General features: G+C 44.4%; 1 protein-coding gene across 1 annotated transcript in view; it reads right to left on the bottom strand.

Annotated features, from left to right (window-relative positions):
* The window catches only part of Gfpt1 (glutamine--fructose-6-phosphate transaminase 1), a 50723-nt gene extending 40534 nt beyond the window's left edge, over nt 1–10189 (bottom strand). The window contains exons 1-2 of the mRNA XM_031382460.1: nt 9830–10189; nt 178–285 (exon numbers count right to left, since the gene is read on the bottom strand). Coding sequence (XP_031238320.1) covers nt 178–285; nt 9830–10124 — 403 coding nt within the window. The 5' untranslated portion in view covers nt 10125–10189. The remainder of the gene's footprint in view (nt 1–177; nt 286–9829) is intronic.
* Between the last annotated feature and the right edge of the window lie 3148 nt (nt 10190–13337).

The following is a 13337-nucleotide window of genomic DNA, read 5'->3' as shown; positions in this document are numbered from 1 at the left end:
AATGATCATACTGCTGAAATGATATTCACAAGCCCGTTAGATATGACAAGTTAAAAATTCTTAAGACTTGCATTTACAAATCAAAGCAAACACAAATTAAGTCTCCTAAAATTAATAAAAGTACTATTTAGATTCAAGAATTGATCCAAACCCCATAATGTACTTTAAAGGAAATACCAGCAGAGTCGTATCCTCTGTACTCCAGTCGCTGAAGGCCTTTGATGAGTGTCTCCAAGATTTCTCTTCTTGTTCGAGGAACATGGTAATTTAAATAAGCAAATATACCTGCAAAAAATTTAATGGGTAACTCTGATGAATCAAACCTCACATAATTATGTTTAGGCTATGCAAAAATAATAAGCTAGATTTCATTTTTAAAAAATAAATTATTTACAGTCCATGTAACTTTTTCAAAGGGAAAGTTTTATAAACATAAAAGATTAACAAAAATATGCTAAAATAAGTATTTAGTTGTTTCAACAAAATTTGTAAAGCTAACTATTTCCTTAACTGCCATTTTGTCAAGTAAAATTTATTTTTTAAAAAGCAAATTTGTGGGTTATATCCTATATACTACTATACTAAACATATACATTTTCTAGTATTTTAAGCCACAAAATAGTTCCTACAACTATAGAACTAAACTAACTGAACACTTCTACTATAAATAGTGTTTAGTGATAAATTTTGTGTTAAAAACAAAACAAAAACTCACTATTTTTTTTTCAGACCTGAAGACCACATTTGAGTCAAGTGCTCTATCATTCAACTACAACCCAATATGATAATTTAATAATAAAAAAAAAATCTGACCTAAATCTGCCTCAACATAACTTGAATCAGGTTCAGGTACCATTGTGGAAGAGCACAGACTGTAGAAGCCAGAGGTAGGGGAAGACCAGAGCAAAACAGCTACTTTTTTCTTCTTCTTTTCCCCACCCTTTATCCCCCTGGTTTCATCCCCTAACACTAGATAGGAAAAAAACAAGGAAGAGGGGAGAGAGGAATTAGGAAAATCCCTGAATCTAATTTCTTTCCTTTTGTTTCTTCTTTGAACCATTGCTACCACAACCAACCTCCCTAATCGCCAACAACTACCACTGCCGCCTCTATACACCCTCTGAAAAGTTCCCAGAATTCCAAATGTCACACAGTCACAGAACTATCTGCAGCTGACAAAACCATGCCTCGGCTAGAGCTTGAGGCAAATCGTGGTTAGCTGCTGCAGCCAGTTGGAAGCAGCCCCATATCCCCACACCTGGAATTAAAATGGAAACACATTCTAATAGTTCTGTATTTTAAGAAAACAACAAAATTTCAGAATTGCCACTACACAGGACCTCTGCACTCATGAACTCACAATAACTGTGGTTGCCTGTTCTAACATGGAAAGGAAATCCTCACTCCTAAGTGAAGAGATGTGGACAACTGGTGGCTGCTGAGGGAAGAGTCAGTTGCCTTTAGGGTATGGCTCCTGGTAGGTCTTAGCACCTTCTGCATCCCACTTCCCCTGCCCCCTTCCCTATTCCATACTTCTAAAAGGGTGATACTGATATTCAAACATAAGTTAGAAAGTTCCATTCTGAGTCTGGGTGATTTCATTCAACACTGTCCTGAAGTTCTTTACCTATATTTCTACAAATAATAGGACGTTACTATTTTAGACTGAGTTGTATTCCATTGTACAAACACACACTTTCCTTATCCAGTCATCCAATGAAAGGCATGGTTTGTACTTGAGAAGTGTTGCAATGAAGGGGGTGGGGGGGGGGGCTGAAACTCTCTTTGGCATCTCAAACACCCAGTACTGAAATTACTGGAAGTGTTGTCACTTTTCGTTTGAGAAGTCATATGAGCGCAGGTGTGCACAGCCCCAGTGACTATGTGGAGTCAATGGAGTACTCTTGGGAATAGGTACTTTTGCTTGGGCCACCTCACTGGCCCCTTTAAGACAGAGCTTCATTATGCCATCCCAGGACACCCATGGCAGTGCCTGTCACTCCAGTCCTACAGGAGCCAAAGCCCTCTTTTTGCCTTCATGGATACTGGTCACACAGACACACATGAAGGTAAACCACCCCCATACATATAAAATAAAGGTTATTTTTTTTAATTAGGACTATTCTTCTACAAAATCCTACCACACCTACAATACTCCATTACCATATAATGTGATGTTCACATTAAAATTTACCCTAGTATAAAAAAGTCTTTTACGGCTTCCTTGTTTATTCTAAAATTGAATGAAGGCCCACCTTTCACATCACAGTGTTGTTACTCTTATCCAGAGTATTCTCCCCTCATCATACCATTTCCCCAAGACAAGCATGGGCCAATGTCCTGCTCAATGTCTCCTCTCTGGAGTTGCGTTTGGTTGATCCCATAATGTAACTAATCTGATCTTCTATCCCTTGCATTTGGGAAGGTAAGTAAGAAGTCCCAAGGTTAGAGCTAGAGGGAACAATCAATCGAGGAAGTGCATTCTCTTGAGGTCCTTGCAGGTAATGCCAGGTTTCAAGCAGAGAAATCAAATCACCCACTTGTGGTAGCTATTCCCAGTGTCAACTTCACTTTATCTGGAATGAACCACAATCCAGAAATGGAGGGCACACCTGTGATCCAGATCTCCAGGCTAGAAGATACACACTTTTGATCCAGATCTTGAGACATAATGGCCATGAAAAGCATAGGCCCAGGCAAGGTGGTACACGCCTTTAATCCCAGGAGACAGAGGCAAGCAGATCTCTGAGTTCAATGCCTGCCAGGGACAGAGCAAGTTCCAAGTAAAGAACTTAGGTTCAGGCATGTGTAAAGGTACACATCTTTCATGTGGGCCACACCTTCTGCTGGAGGCCTACATAAGGACAATGGAAGAAGGAAGGCTTTCTTCTTTGACTGCTTGCACTTACTTGCCAGCACATCTATTGGAACCCACTTCTTCAGGATTCAAACTTACACAGAAGACCAACTGAAATACCCAGCCTTGTGGGACTGAGCAACCACTAGATTCTTGGTCTTCCCATTCATGACTTCCCATTGTTGGGTTAGTTGGGATTGTAGACTGTAAGTCATTCCAATAAATTCCCTTAATATATACAGATATTCCATAACCCTGGATGATACAGCAATGCATAACCTTCTGAAAGTGTCTCCAGAACAGTTTCTAGGGCTGATGGACCCTACTGACATAACACACTGATTTAAAGTATGATTGCGCAGAAGTTCTTCCCTTGTGTTTCCATGATGAAGGTGCATCTTCCAATTACTGGCATCTTTGACTCAATGAACTACCATACTTAAGGTACAACTCAAAAACTTTTCACTCAAGCCAGGCGGTAGTGGTGCACGCCTTTAATCCCAGCACTTGGGAGTCAGCGACAGGCAGATTTCTGAGTTCAAGGACAGCTTGGTCTACACAGAGAGTTCCAGGACAGCCAGGGCTACACAGAGAAACGCTGTCTCGAAAAAAAACCTTTTCACTCAATAAAGGCAGTACTACTCTAGCCAATAATCATTATTATCATGTTGTCCTTTGGAACTATTGGCCCAAGAAAGGCCCCCAGTTAAGCAGGCAGTGGTGGCATATGCCTTTATTCCCAACATTTGGGAGTCAGAGGCAGGTGTATCTCTTTGAGTTCAAGGGCAGCTTGATCTACAGAGTAAATTCCAGGATTGCCAGGGCTACACAAAGAAACCCAGTCTTGTGGGGAGGAGGGGGGGAGAAAGGAGGAAAAGCAGAAGAAAGAAGGGAAGAGAGAAAACAGGAAGGAAGGAAGGAAGGAAGGAAGGAAGGAAGGACAGATGGATGAATATAGGGAGGGAAGGAGGGGAGGGGGAGGGAGGGAAGAAAGAAGGAAAGAGAGAGAAAGGAAGGAAGGAAGGAAGGAAGGAACGAAGGAAGGAAGGAAGGAAGAGAAAGAAAGAAAGAAAGAAAGAAAGAAAGAAAGAAAGAAAGAAAGAAAGAAAGAAAGAAAGAAAGAAAAGAATCCTCCACCAGTTAGGATTATGATATCTGCTATCTCAGAGTGGCCAGGAAGAGATGACAAGCAAACACCTACTCAGGCAGGCAGGGCAAGTTCACAGAGACATTCATATTCACGTGGTTGCCTCCTAGAAAGAAGTCACTACTTCAGCTGTAATTTAAGGTCTTTGTCTTTTTTAAACTTCCCAATATGCAGTCCTGCTTAAAGTAACTATAAAAGCTTAAAAAGTCACCCTTTTGTAATTGCTGCGGTATTAAAGAGTGGTTATGAGCAGATTTCTACCCCAAATTATTGATTCATTCTCGATAACTGTCTGAGCTTTCTTGTTGTTGTTGTTTTTTTGTTTGTTTGTTTTTTTCGAGACAGGGTTTCTCTGTATAGCCCTGGCTGTCCTGGAACTCACTCTGTAGACCAGGCTGGCCTCGAACTCAGAAATCCACCTGCCTCTGCCTCCCAAGTGCTGGGATTAAAGGCGTGCGCCACCACCACCCGGCTTGTCTGAGCTTTCTTATTGTGCCACATCATAATGTGTAATAGACATATCATACTTATATGACCACATCTCTGCTGAGATGTTTCTTTGTAACTACAATGTACATTTAAGACTTATATACACTAATCCTTTATGTAAATATGTTCAATATTATAATCACGCAGCCATATTCTACATGTAATAGCTCAGAGGTAAAGAGCTTTTGTTACTCTTGCAGAGGACCTTGGTTCTATTCCTAACATCTACATGGTGGTTCACAACCATCCTTAACTTCAGTTCCAGATCCAATGCCCTCTTCTGACCTCTGTGGTACCACGTAAGTATTTAAGCTTTATCTCCAAGAAAAGCCAATAGTTCTCAAATCTACTTCTACCTATATTCACTGAAGGTGACCAACACCACCCATGGCCTGCCTCCCTTGTCACTAATCTCTGTATCTCAAGGTAAGAATCCTCCTGTCATTGGAACATTCCAGGTCTAACAGAGAGTAGGACAAAACTCTCCTGTGTCTGATGAATTTCAGACTGCCTCAGATAGGGCTGTGACGGCACCTGCAGCCACTGTACCTGCATTCATTTTGTTTCCTCTGACCAGAGAAAAACCCCTTGAAGGCAACTCTCTTGAGTCATCTCTCCAAAAGACAAAGAGTGCCATCAACCATGTCATAATACTTTCTAGGTACCTGAAAATTACAGTTGCAAATTCCCAAGCCACAGGAAACAACACTAAATTTTGCTCAATGCTAAAAAAGAATAAGATACAGGTCTCCAAATTAAGAGCTAAAAAAAAAAAAAAAAAAAAAAAAAAAAAAGAGCCCTGGCTAGCAAGATAGCTCAGCAGGTAAGAGCATTGGAAAAGCATGTGAGGGGCTATGAGATGGCTCAGTGGGTAAGAGCACCGACTGCTCTTCCAAAGGTCTTGAGTTCAAATCCCAGCAATCACATGGTGGTTCACAACCACCCGTAATGAGATCTGATGTGCTCTTCAGGTGCGTCTGAAGACAGCTACAGTGTACTTATGTATAATAAATAAATCTTTGGGCTGGAGCAAGCAGGGACAACCAGAGCGAGCAGAGGTCTTAAAAATTCAATTCCCAATTTAAGATTAAGTTTTCAAACTGTACTGTGGGAACTTTGCCATTAGTTGAACTCAGTGGGAGACCAACTCCCAGAACCTAGAAACAAGGAGACAAGGATGACCTGGCAGAAAAAAAAAAAAAAGGTAATAAATGACTGCCAGGAGGCTAACCTGCCCCTGAACCCTAGAGAGAGCCAGCACCAATCAGAAACCACTACCCAGTACCTTCCTCTTACCCCAGTCTTCCCTTTTGCCCCAGCAACTGCACAGAAATAAAAAGCTGCCTAAGACCTTGCTTGGGGTCAGACTCCTCTACCCCTGCGAGGGATATGAGTCTCGCTCCAGCTAGCTGGAATAAAAAGCCTCTTGCAGATTGCATCAAGTCCGTGTCTTGGTGGTGTGTGGGGGTCATCGCTCCCAGGACTTGAGTGTGGGGGTCCCTCTGGCAATCTCACACCAACAACCACATGAAGGCTCACAACCATCTGTACAACTACAGTGTATCTTTTTTAAACAATGAGCCCGGGCTGGCAAGATGGCTCAGTGGGTAAGAGCTGACTGCTCTTCTGAAGGTCCTGAGTTCGGATCCCAGCAACCACATGGTGGCTCACAACCACCCGTAATGAGATCTTACGCCTTCTTCTGGTGTGTCTGAAGACAGCTACAGTGTATTATGCTGGAGCGAGCGGGGTCATCCTGAGTTCAATTCCTAGCAGCCACATGATGGCTCATGGCCATCTGTACAGCTATAGTGTACTCATCATACACATAAAATAAATAAATAAATCTTTAAAAGAAAATGAGCCCAACAAAGTTACTAGGTTTCTAGAACCTTTAGTCTGGCTAAATGAGTCTCTGGGAGGAGACTGTCACAAATTAGTATTACAAAATCCTTCCCATCTTCTATTGCTCATTTCTAGTCACCCTGACACCTATTAACCTCTCCCTTCCCCCAGGAAACATGTATTAGACAGTTAATTCCCTCACAGCTTTTTCAAATCCAGTGTGACTTCTAAAGAGCGTAAACAGTACGGGGGTTTTTGTTTTTGGTTTTTGGAGGCAGGGTTTCTCTGTGTAGCCCTGGCTATCCTTGAACTCACTCTGTAGGCCAGGCTGGCCTCGAACTCAGAAATTGCCTGCCTCTGCCTCCCAAGTGCTGGGATTAAAGGCATGCGGCACCACTGCCCGGCAACAGTATGGTTTTATGAGTCACCTTAGCAGCCAGTCCCAGCATCCCTCAATAACCCTAGTAAGGGTCTCAAAAAAAAAAAAAGGTTTAAAAAAGGCAAGAATCACTAATTAAAAAAAAATTGAAAGCTGGGTGGTGGTGGCACATACCTTTAATCCCACCACTTGGGAGGTAGAGGCAAGGGGATTTCTGAGTTTGAGGCTAGTCTGGTCTACAGAGTGAGTTCCAGGACAGCCAGAGCTATACAGAGAAACCCTGTCTCAAAAATACAAAAAAAAAAAAAAAAAAAAAAAAAAAAAAAGAAAAGAAAATAGACACCTTATTCTTTGGGAAATATATAATACTAATATAAAAAGTTTTACTGGATTCTAGGACAGCCAGGCCTATACAGTTGAAACCCTGTCTCAAAAACAAACAAGCAAAAAAAACCAAAAATGCCTCAAATACTGTGTACTGGCATACTGATTTCCTTATTCTTCATAATCAGTGAAGCTCAGTTTAATGACTGTCTTGCACCAGTAGCCACTGACAGTTCCTCCTTCCTTATCTGAGCCTTCATGAACTACATCCGTTTTCTTTTTCTTTTTTGATTTATAGTATTCAAATACTTTTCTTCCTGGAACAAGATGAGGAAATAGCCTGCAATCAGAATGTCAGGTACTGACTAGGAACATAACTCACCACTCCAACACAGTTTAACTAGCTGGGCGTGGTGGCAGAGTCCTGCCAACCCGGCCCTGGAAAGGTTCAAGGGAGGAGGATCAGGAGTTCAAGGTTATTCCCAGCTACAGAGTGAGTTCAAAGCTAACCCAGGCTAGTGAGAGTCAGTTTCAAAATAAAAGAGAAAACAGCTAACTCCCAAATACAGCAAACTAGTCACTAACCAGCTTGAAAATTCATTACTCACAACTTGAAACTAACTTATGTACGTTTTGTAAAACCAATCTATTAAATAGTAATTAATTAATTAATAGTAAGTAATTAATTATGAAGTCCACTCTAATCCAATAATTCCAACACAAGTGTTTCTATTTTGATGTTTAGAATCTAGAATCTCTAAGCTTAAACTTGCTCTTCATTTTCAGAAGGCAAAACAATTAAACACAGGAAAACACATACACTGAAGACAACCTACCTCTTGCTGAGTTCTTACAAGTGAAGGACTACAAAGAAAGTTTCTCAAACAGCTTAAAGCCTTACAATACCTCTCTTTAAAATGTGTTCAATCTTGGGAACCAGGCGTGGTGGCTCATGCCTAGAATCTCAGCACTCATGAGGCTGAAGGAAAACTGTGATCTAGGCCAGCTTGAGGAATATGAGACACTATCTCTAAAATGCTCTTTAAGCCGGGCAGTGGTGGCGCACGCCTTTAATCCCAGCACTTGGGAGGCAGAGGCAGGCGGATTTCTGAGTTCGAAGCCAGCCTGGTCTACAGAGTGATTTCAGGACAGCCAGGGCTACACAGAGAAACTCTGTCTCGAAAAACCAAAAATAAATAAATAAATAAATAAATAAATAAATAAATAAAATGCTCTTTGGTCTAATGGTCATTGTCAATTTTTTTTTGTTGTTTTTTAAAGATTTATTTATTTTATGTGTATGAGTACACTATAGCTGTCTTTAGAGACACCAGAAGAGGGCATCAGATCACACTGTAGATGGTTTTGAGCCACCATGTGGTTGCTGGGAATTGAACTCAGGACCTTTGGAAGAGCAGTCAGTGCTCTTAACCACTGAGCCATCTCTCCAGCCTCCATTGTCAATTTTTAAAGAAAAGGTAGAAGTATAACTTTTTAAGGACTACTAATGGCTCATTCCCATTTTACAGTATTATTAGTGGTATCATATATAATTCTCACGGGACCTTTCAGTAACACTTTTAGGTCAGGAGTCAGGGGGATGAGACAGAGCTTCTCTGTGTAACTGCCCCGGCTGTCTTGGAACCAGGTTGGACTCGAAATCCCTGAGCTCCACCTGCCTCTGCCTCCTGAGTGCTAGGATTAAAGGTATGCACCACCACCAACAAGCTAAATAATAAGCCTTAAAATATGGAATAAAAGAGCCTATTTTTTAGTGACTGTAGTAAAGACATATGTTAAACAGGTGCACATGCATGATGTGTGCTCTTTAGCCAGAACTCCTCCTGTTTCTCTCAACAAGATCAGCTCTGAGCCCACTTCATCAAGCTATTGACTTAGTAATGGTTCCTGTTGAGAGACTTAAAAGAGTGGCAGGAACTGAATGTGTAATATCACTGTCGGTGCGTTGGCTTGAGTTCTCATAGACCTGCCTAAAATAAAGTGACTAGAATTAAGTATTTTTAAGACTGCAAGATAAGTAAATTCAAGAAATGCTACCAGCCAGGAGTGGCCATTCATACTTTTAATCACAACATTTGAGAGGCTGAGACTGGGCACTGTGAATTACAGGCCAACCTGGGCTACCATGTGGAACCCAGTTACAAAGACACAGAAAAAGGAGATGGGGTGGGGGGGGGGGAGAAAGACTGGGGGTGTGGCTAGGGGATAGAGTACTCACTCGGCAACCTGCCTTTATGAGTTTTACCCCAGCACTACACAGTATGTTCATAGGTCGCCTCATTCACCTGGTGGACCTTCCCTAGGCATCCCTCCACACCTCATACTTTGAGCCCCACACCTCTTCTAACGCAGGCATTTATCTATCCTCTGAGCTCTATGCAATGGTGCCCCTTGAGCGCTCTGATACCCCCGGCCCACCCCCACCCCAAACCTCCAGCCCCTTTTAAGTAGTCTCTGACTCCTGAGACCCCCACAATCTCCTCTGCGGGCCCCTCTTCTCAAGCACACTAGCTCCGGCCGCCCCTTCGACCCCGGAATCCCCATCTTGGGAGTCCCTGCCCCATGGACAGCCTTTCTCCCCAGAGACCCACCTCCTCCAGATTCCGGCTCCCCTCAGGACCCTCAATCTCCTCGGGACGCCCGCCCCACAGGCCACCTCTCTCTTCAGGACCCCCGCCCCAAGGCCGCTCCGCTGACACGCGCTGTCCACCTCTGGCTTCAATGCGCGGGCCCTGCGGCCACCACACACCCCCATCGCTGCCCTTACCGCACATGATGCTGGTCACGGGCGAGCGCCGAGCTGTCGGGCGCGCGAGAGCTTCGGAAGCGAGGATGAGCTCGGGCCGGGGTGGCGAGGAGGAGATGGACTCCGGGATGCGACAGCTCAGACAAGACTGCCGGACTCGCCGCTCGGCTCTCAACTGCCGCCCCGCCCCCCGGCCACGCGCGCCGCCGCGGCTCTCCCATTGGGCCGCGCCCGCGCCGCTCACGCGCAGGCATCGCCCGGGCAGCGCGCAGACGCAGAGCTGCGGGTAGCGACGTGGCAGGGGCTCGACCAGCATCCGCTTTAGGTTCCTGGAGCCGCCCGCCGAGGGCGAGTCGAGCCTTGGAGCGGGAGGAAGGGAATGTTTACACAACAGTTTGTGTCTCTCGAGTGGAACGGGAAGGAGGGAGACAGAGAGGAAAACTGGAGGGCAGCAGGGAGAGCCTGGGACAGACGTGTCAGTGTGCAGAGCCGAGGTGGCCGGAACTGCGCTGGTGGCGCAGAGGTACGCGAGCCTGCAGGCCGCCCTTGGGCAGCCATTCCGGTGACGACCTGAGCTATGTAGGCAAGGTGCTCAGCGCCCCACTCCTTGCCTTCCTCACTGTTCTTTGCCTAGGATACCACTATTCCGTGGTCCCAGCACTGCGCCTGCGCTCAGGCTGTGGGCACGTTGTACTCGCGATCTCTCGTGCCATGAATGAACTCTCCATTGAGAAAAGAGGAGACGAGTTTCCGAGAAGTTAACTGGGCGTTTCCTTTCGGATGGTTTAAATAATGCCTTGGAGCAAAAGTAGCTGGTTATCAGCCCGCTGTTGAGAGCTCTAAAGGAAAAGAATGAATAGGACCCACGAAAGCTGATGTGCTTACTGTTGGTTGAGTAGTCTCAGCTAGAAGCCCTTCCTACCGCTCCAGCATTCAAAGCTGCATGCCTATGGGTTACTTTGCAGAGTCCCACGTCACATCCTTGCCACTTTTAAGTGTGACCTCTTTAGGTCTCCCCAAGGGGGTTTTAACATCTCATCCTTTGATCAGTCTCATACAATAATAGGCTGTATTATAGTTGGTTTTCCTCTCCCCACTAAACTGTAAACTGAGACAGGGTTTCTCTGTGTAGCCCTGGCAGTCCTGGAACTCACTCTGTAGACCAGGCTAGCTTCGAACCCAGAAATCCGCCTGCCAAGTACTTGGATTAAAGGTATTCGCCACCACTGCCCGGCGGAGTGAGGTTTATTTTTTTATTTTTTTAATAACCAACACCTGCCTAGTCATAGACACGAGCAATACGTGGCAGATCAAGCAATACGTGGCAAATCAAAGCTGCCCTGGTGGCCGGAAAGAGTGATAAAAGCCATGCAGAGTTGTCCTCAGCTGGTTATAGGTGCAAGGAAGCAAAGGCCTTTCAGGTTTCCATCACCTACCTCAAATAGAGACTAGAAAAAGTAAACAAGGAAGAATTTCTCATCTAAAAGCTCTTCATTATTCCAAGCCATTAAACAGGTCCCTAGATTACCTTGGTAGAGCTAACACAGGCATGTTCGTTAGAGGACACCATGGTCTAAACACCCTCCACTGGGAGACGACTTGAATGATACTGCACAAGAATCGAAGTGCGGTCCTGGTGCCTTGCGTCCCTTGATTGCTGGCAGCAAACCTGTTGGTGGCACGAAGGAAAAGACAGCAGTAGCAGCCGAAGTCTTTCAGCTACAGTAATCTGTGCAACTGTATCTACCAACCCGCTGTTCTTTATCTTAGCCACCTCCGTTCTACTGCTGTCCTGGTAGGTGCTCAGCACCAGCTGAAAGGAAACTTTAAAGGCCAGTGTTCTCCAGCCCAGCCTTGAACAAGATCACTAAACCCCCATACAAAGAATTCTTTGTAACCATGTGCCAGTCGAGATGCTGCCCCTCCTCTATGTAGAACTCGGCCTTCTCTGGGCCTGTAAAAATAAACCCAGAGGAGAAAATAAATGCTGTGTGAAGGAAAGAGGCCATCTGAGCCTAATTTGAACATCTGAGAGCACAAGAAAGGTTTTTTTCTCCTAACCAGCAACACTGAACAAATTTAAGGAGGGAGAGTCTCTGCTTTAGTTAGGGTTTCTGTTGCTGCAGCAAAACACCATGACCAAAAAGCAAGTTGGCAAGAAAAGGGTTTATTTGGCTTATACTTCCACACTGTAGTCCATCACTGAAAGAAGTCAGGACAGGAACTCAAACAGGGCAGGGGCCTGGAGTTAGGAGCTGGTGCAGAGGCCATGGAGTGATGCTGCTTACTGGCTTGCTCCCCATGGCTTGCACAGCCTGTTTCTTATAAAACCCAGGACTATCAGCCTGGGGATGTCATTTGTGGCCTTATCTTGAAGCTCAGGGATTGGTGGGATTCTGTTTCTTTGCCCTAGTTTTGAGTCAAGTCTAGGTCAGGGTGTTTTTCCTTGCCCTTTTACGTAACTACAAATAAATAGCAATGAAAGTATTGTGTAAAATGAAAATAGAGGTGCTAGGATCCATATGTTTGAAGTTTGATGGAGTTTTATAGTAAATCTTACCCAGTGGATGGGAAAGATGTTGGCAAACAGGAAAGGAGAAACGGCCTGTGAGAAGAAAAAACTAAAATCTGAACCCAGGCTGAAGAGCATCAGGAGTTTAAGTTCATCCTTGATAGCAAAAAAAGTTCCAGGCCAGCCAAGTCCCTGTCTCAAAAGACACACCAGGCTGGAGAGAGACAGCTCAGGTGTTTAGAATGCGTGCTGCCCTTCTGAAGGACCAGAGTTCAGTTCCCAGCTCCCAAATAAGGTGGCTCACTATGCCTGTAGCTCCAGCTCCTAAAGTGGAAATTTCTGGTTTCTTTAACAATTCAGTTGTATCACATGATGTTTTTCTGGAAGCTGTCTTGTGATAGGGCATGGGATGTCTTGCTGAAAACAGACACTTGAGAGGGCACTCAATGTTTAGAAAGAATATAAATTGAACCCCACAAACAGGCTCTTGCATTGTTATTCGATGTAACATTCGATGGTCTTTGCTGGTCCTGATGTGCCCGGAAGAAACAAGTCTTCTCTGGTCTTCATTTCCTAGAGAGATGCACCAAAGAACTTCTCACTGCGTTCTGACTGATTCTGGCCACTTCCACTGTTTCCACTGAATCATGCTGACTAGGCAGAGCCTTGCTGTTTCTGCTGGATCTTGCTGCTGCTACCAATTCGTGTTTGGTGTTTGCTATTGAACTGGACTGCTGGTATCCTGACAACGAAGAGTGGACTCGCCCCAAAAAACTACTTCAAAACAGGTCCACAACTTCCTTTTCCCAATTAACCTTCTTTTTCCACTACTTCTAGAAGAAGTGAACTAGAAGGAAAGTGGGCTAGAAGGTAGGTTGAAGTGTTTAAGAACCCTAAATAAACTAGGTTCTGAAAAATCTAAGCCTACAAGCTCCAAGAAATACAACACTTGCTCCTGGTTTCCATGGGCACCTGTATGCATGAACACACACAGATTCTCTCTCTCTCTCTCTCTCT

This window comes from Mastomys coucha, unplaced genomic scaffold (assembly GCF_008632895.1).
Source record: "Mastomys coucha isolate ucsf_1 unplaced genomic scaffold, UCSF_Mcou_1 pScaffold20, whole genome shotgun sequence".
In the NCBI taxonomy this organism is placed as follows: Eukaryota; Metazoa; Chordata; class Mammalia; order Rodentia; family Muridae; genus Mastomys; species Mastomys coucha.
The sequence above is the reverse complement of the archived record's forward strand: the minus strand, read 5'-3'. Positions and strand labels throughout refer to the sequence as shown.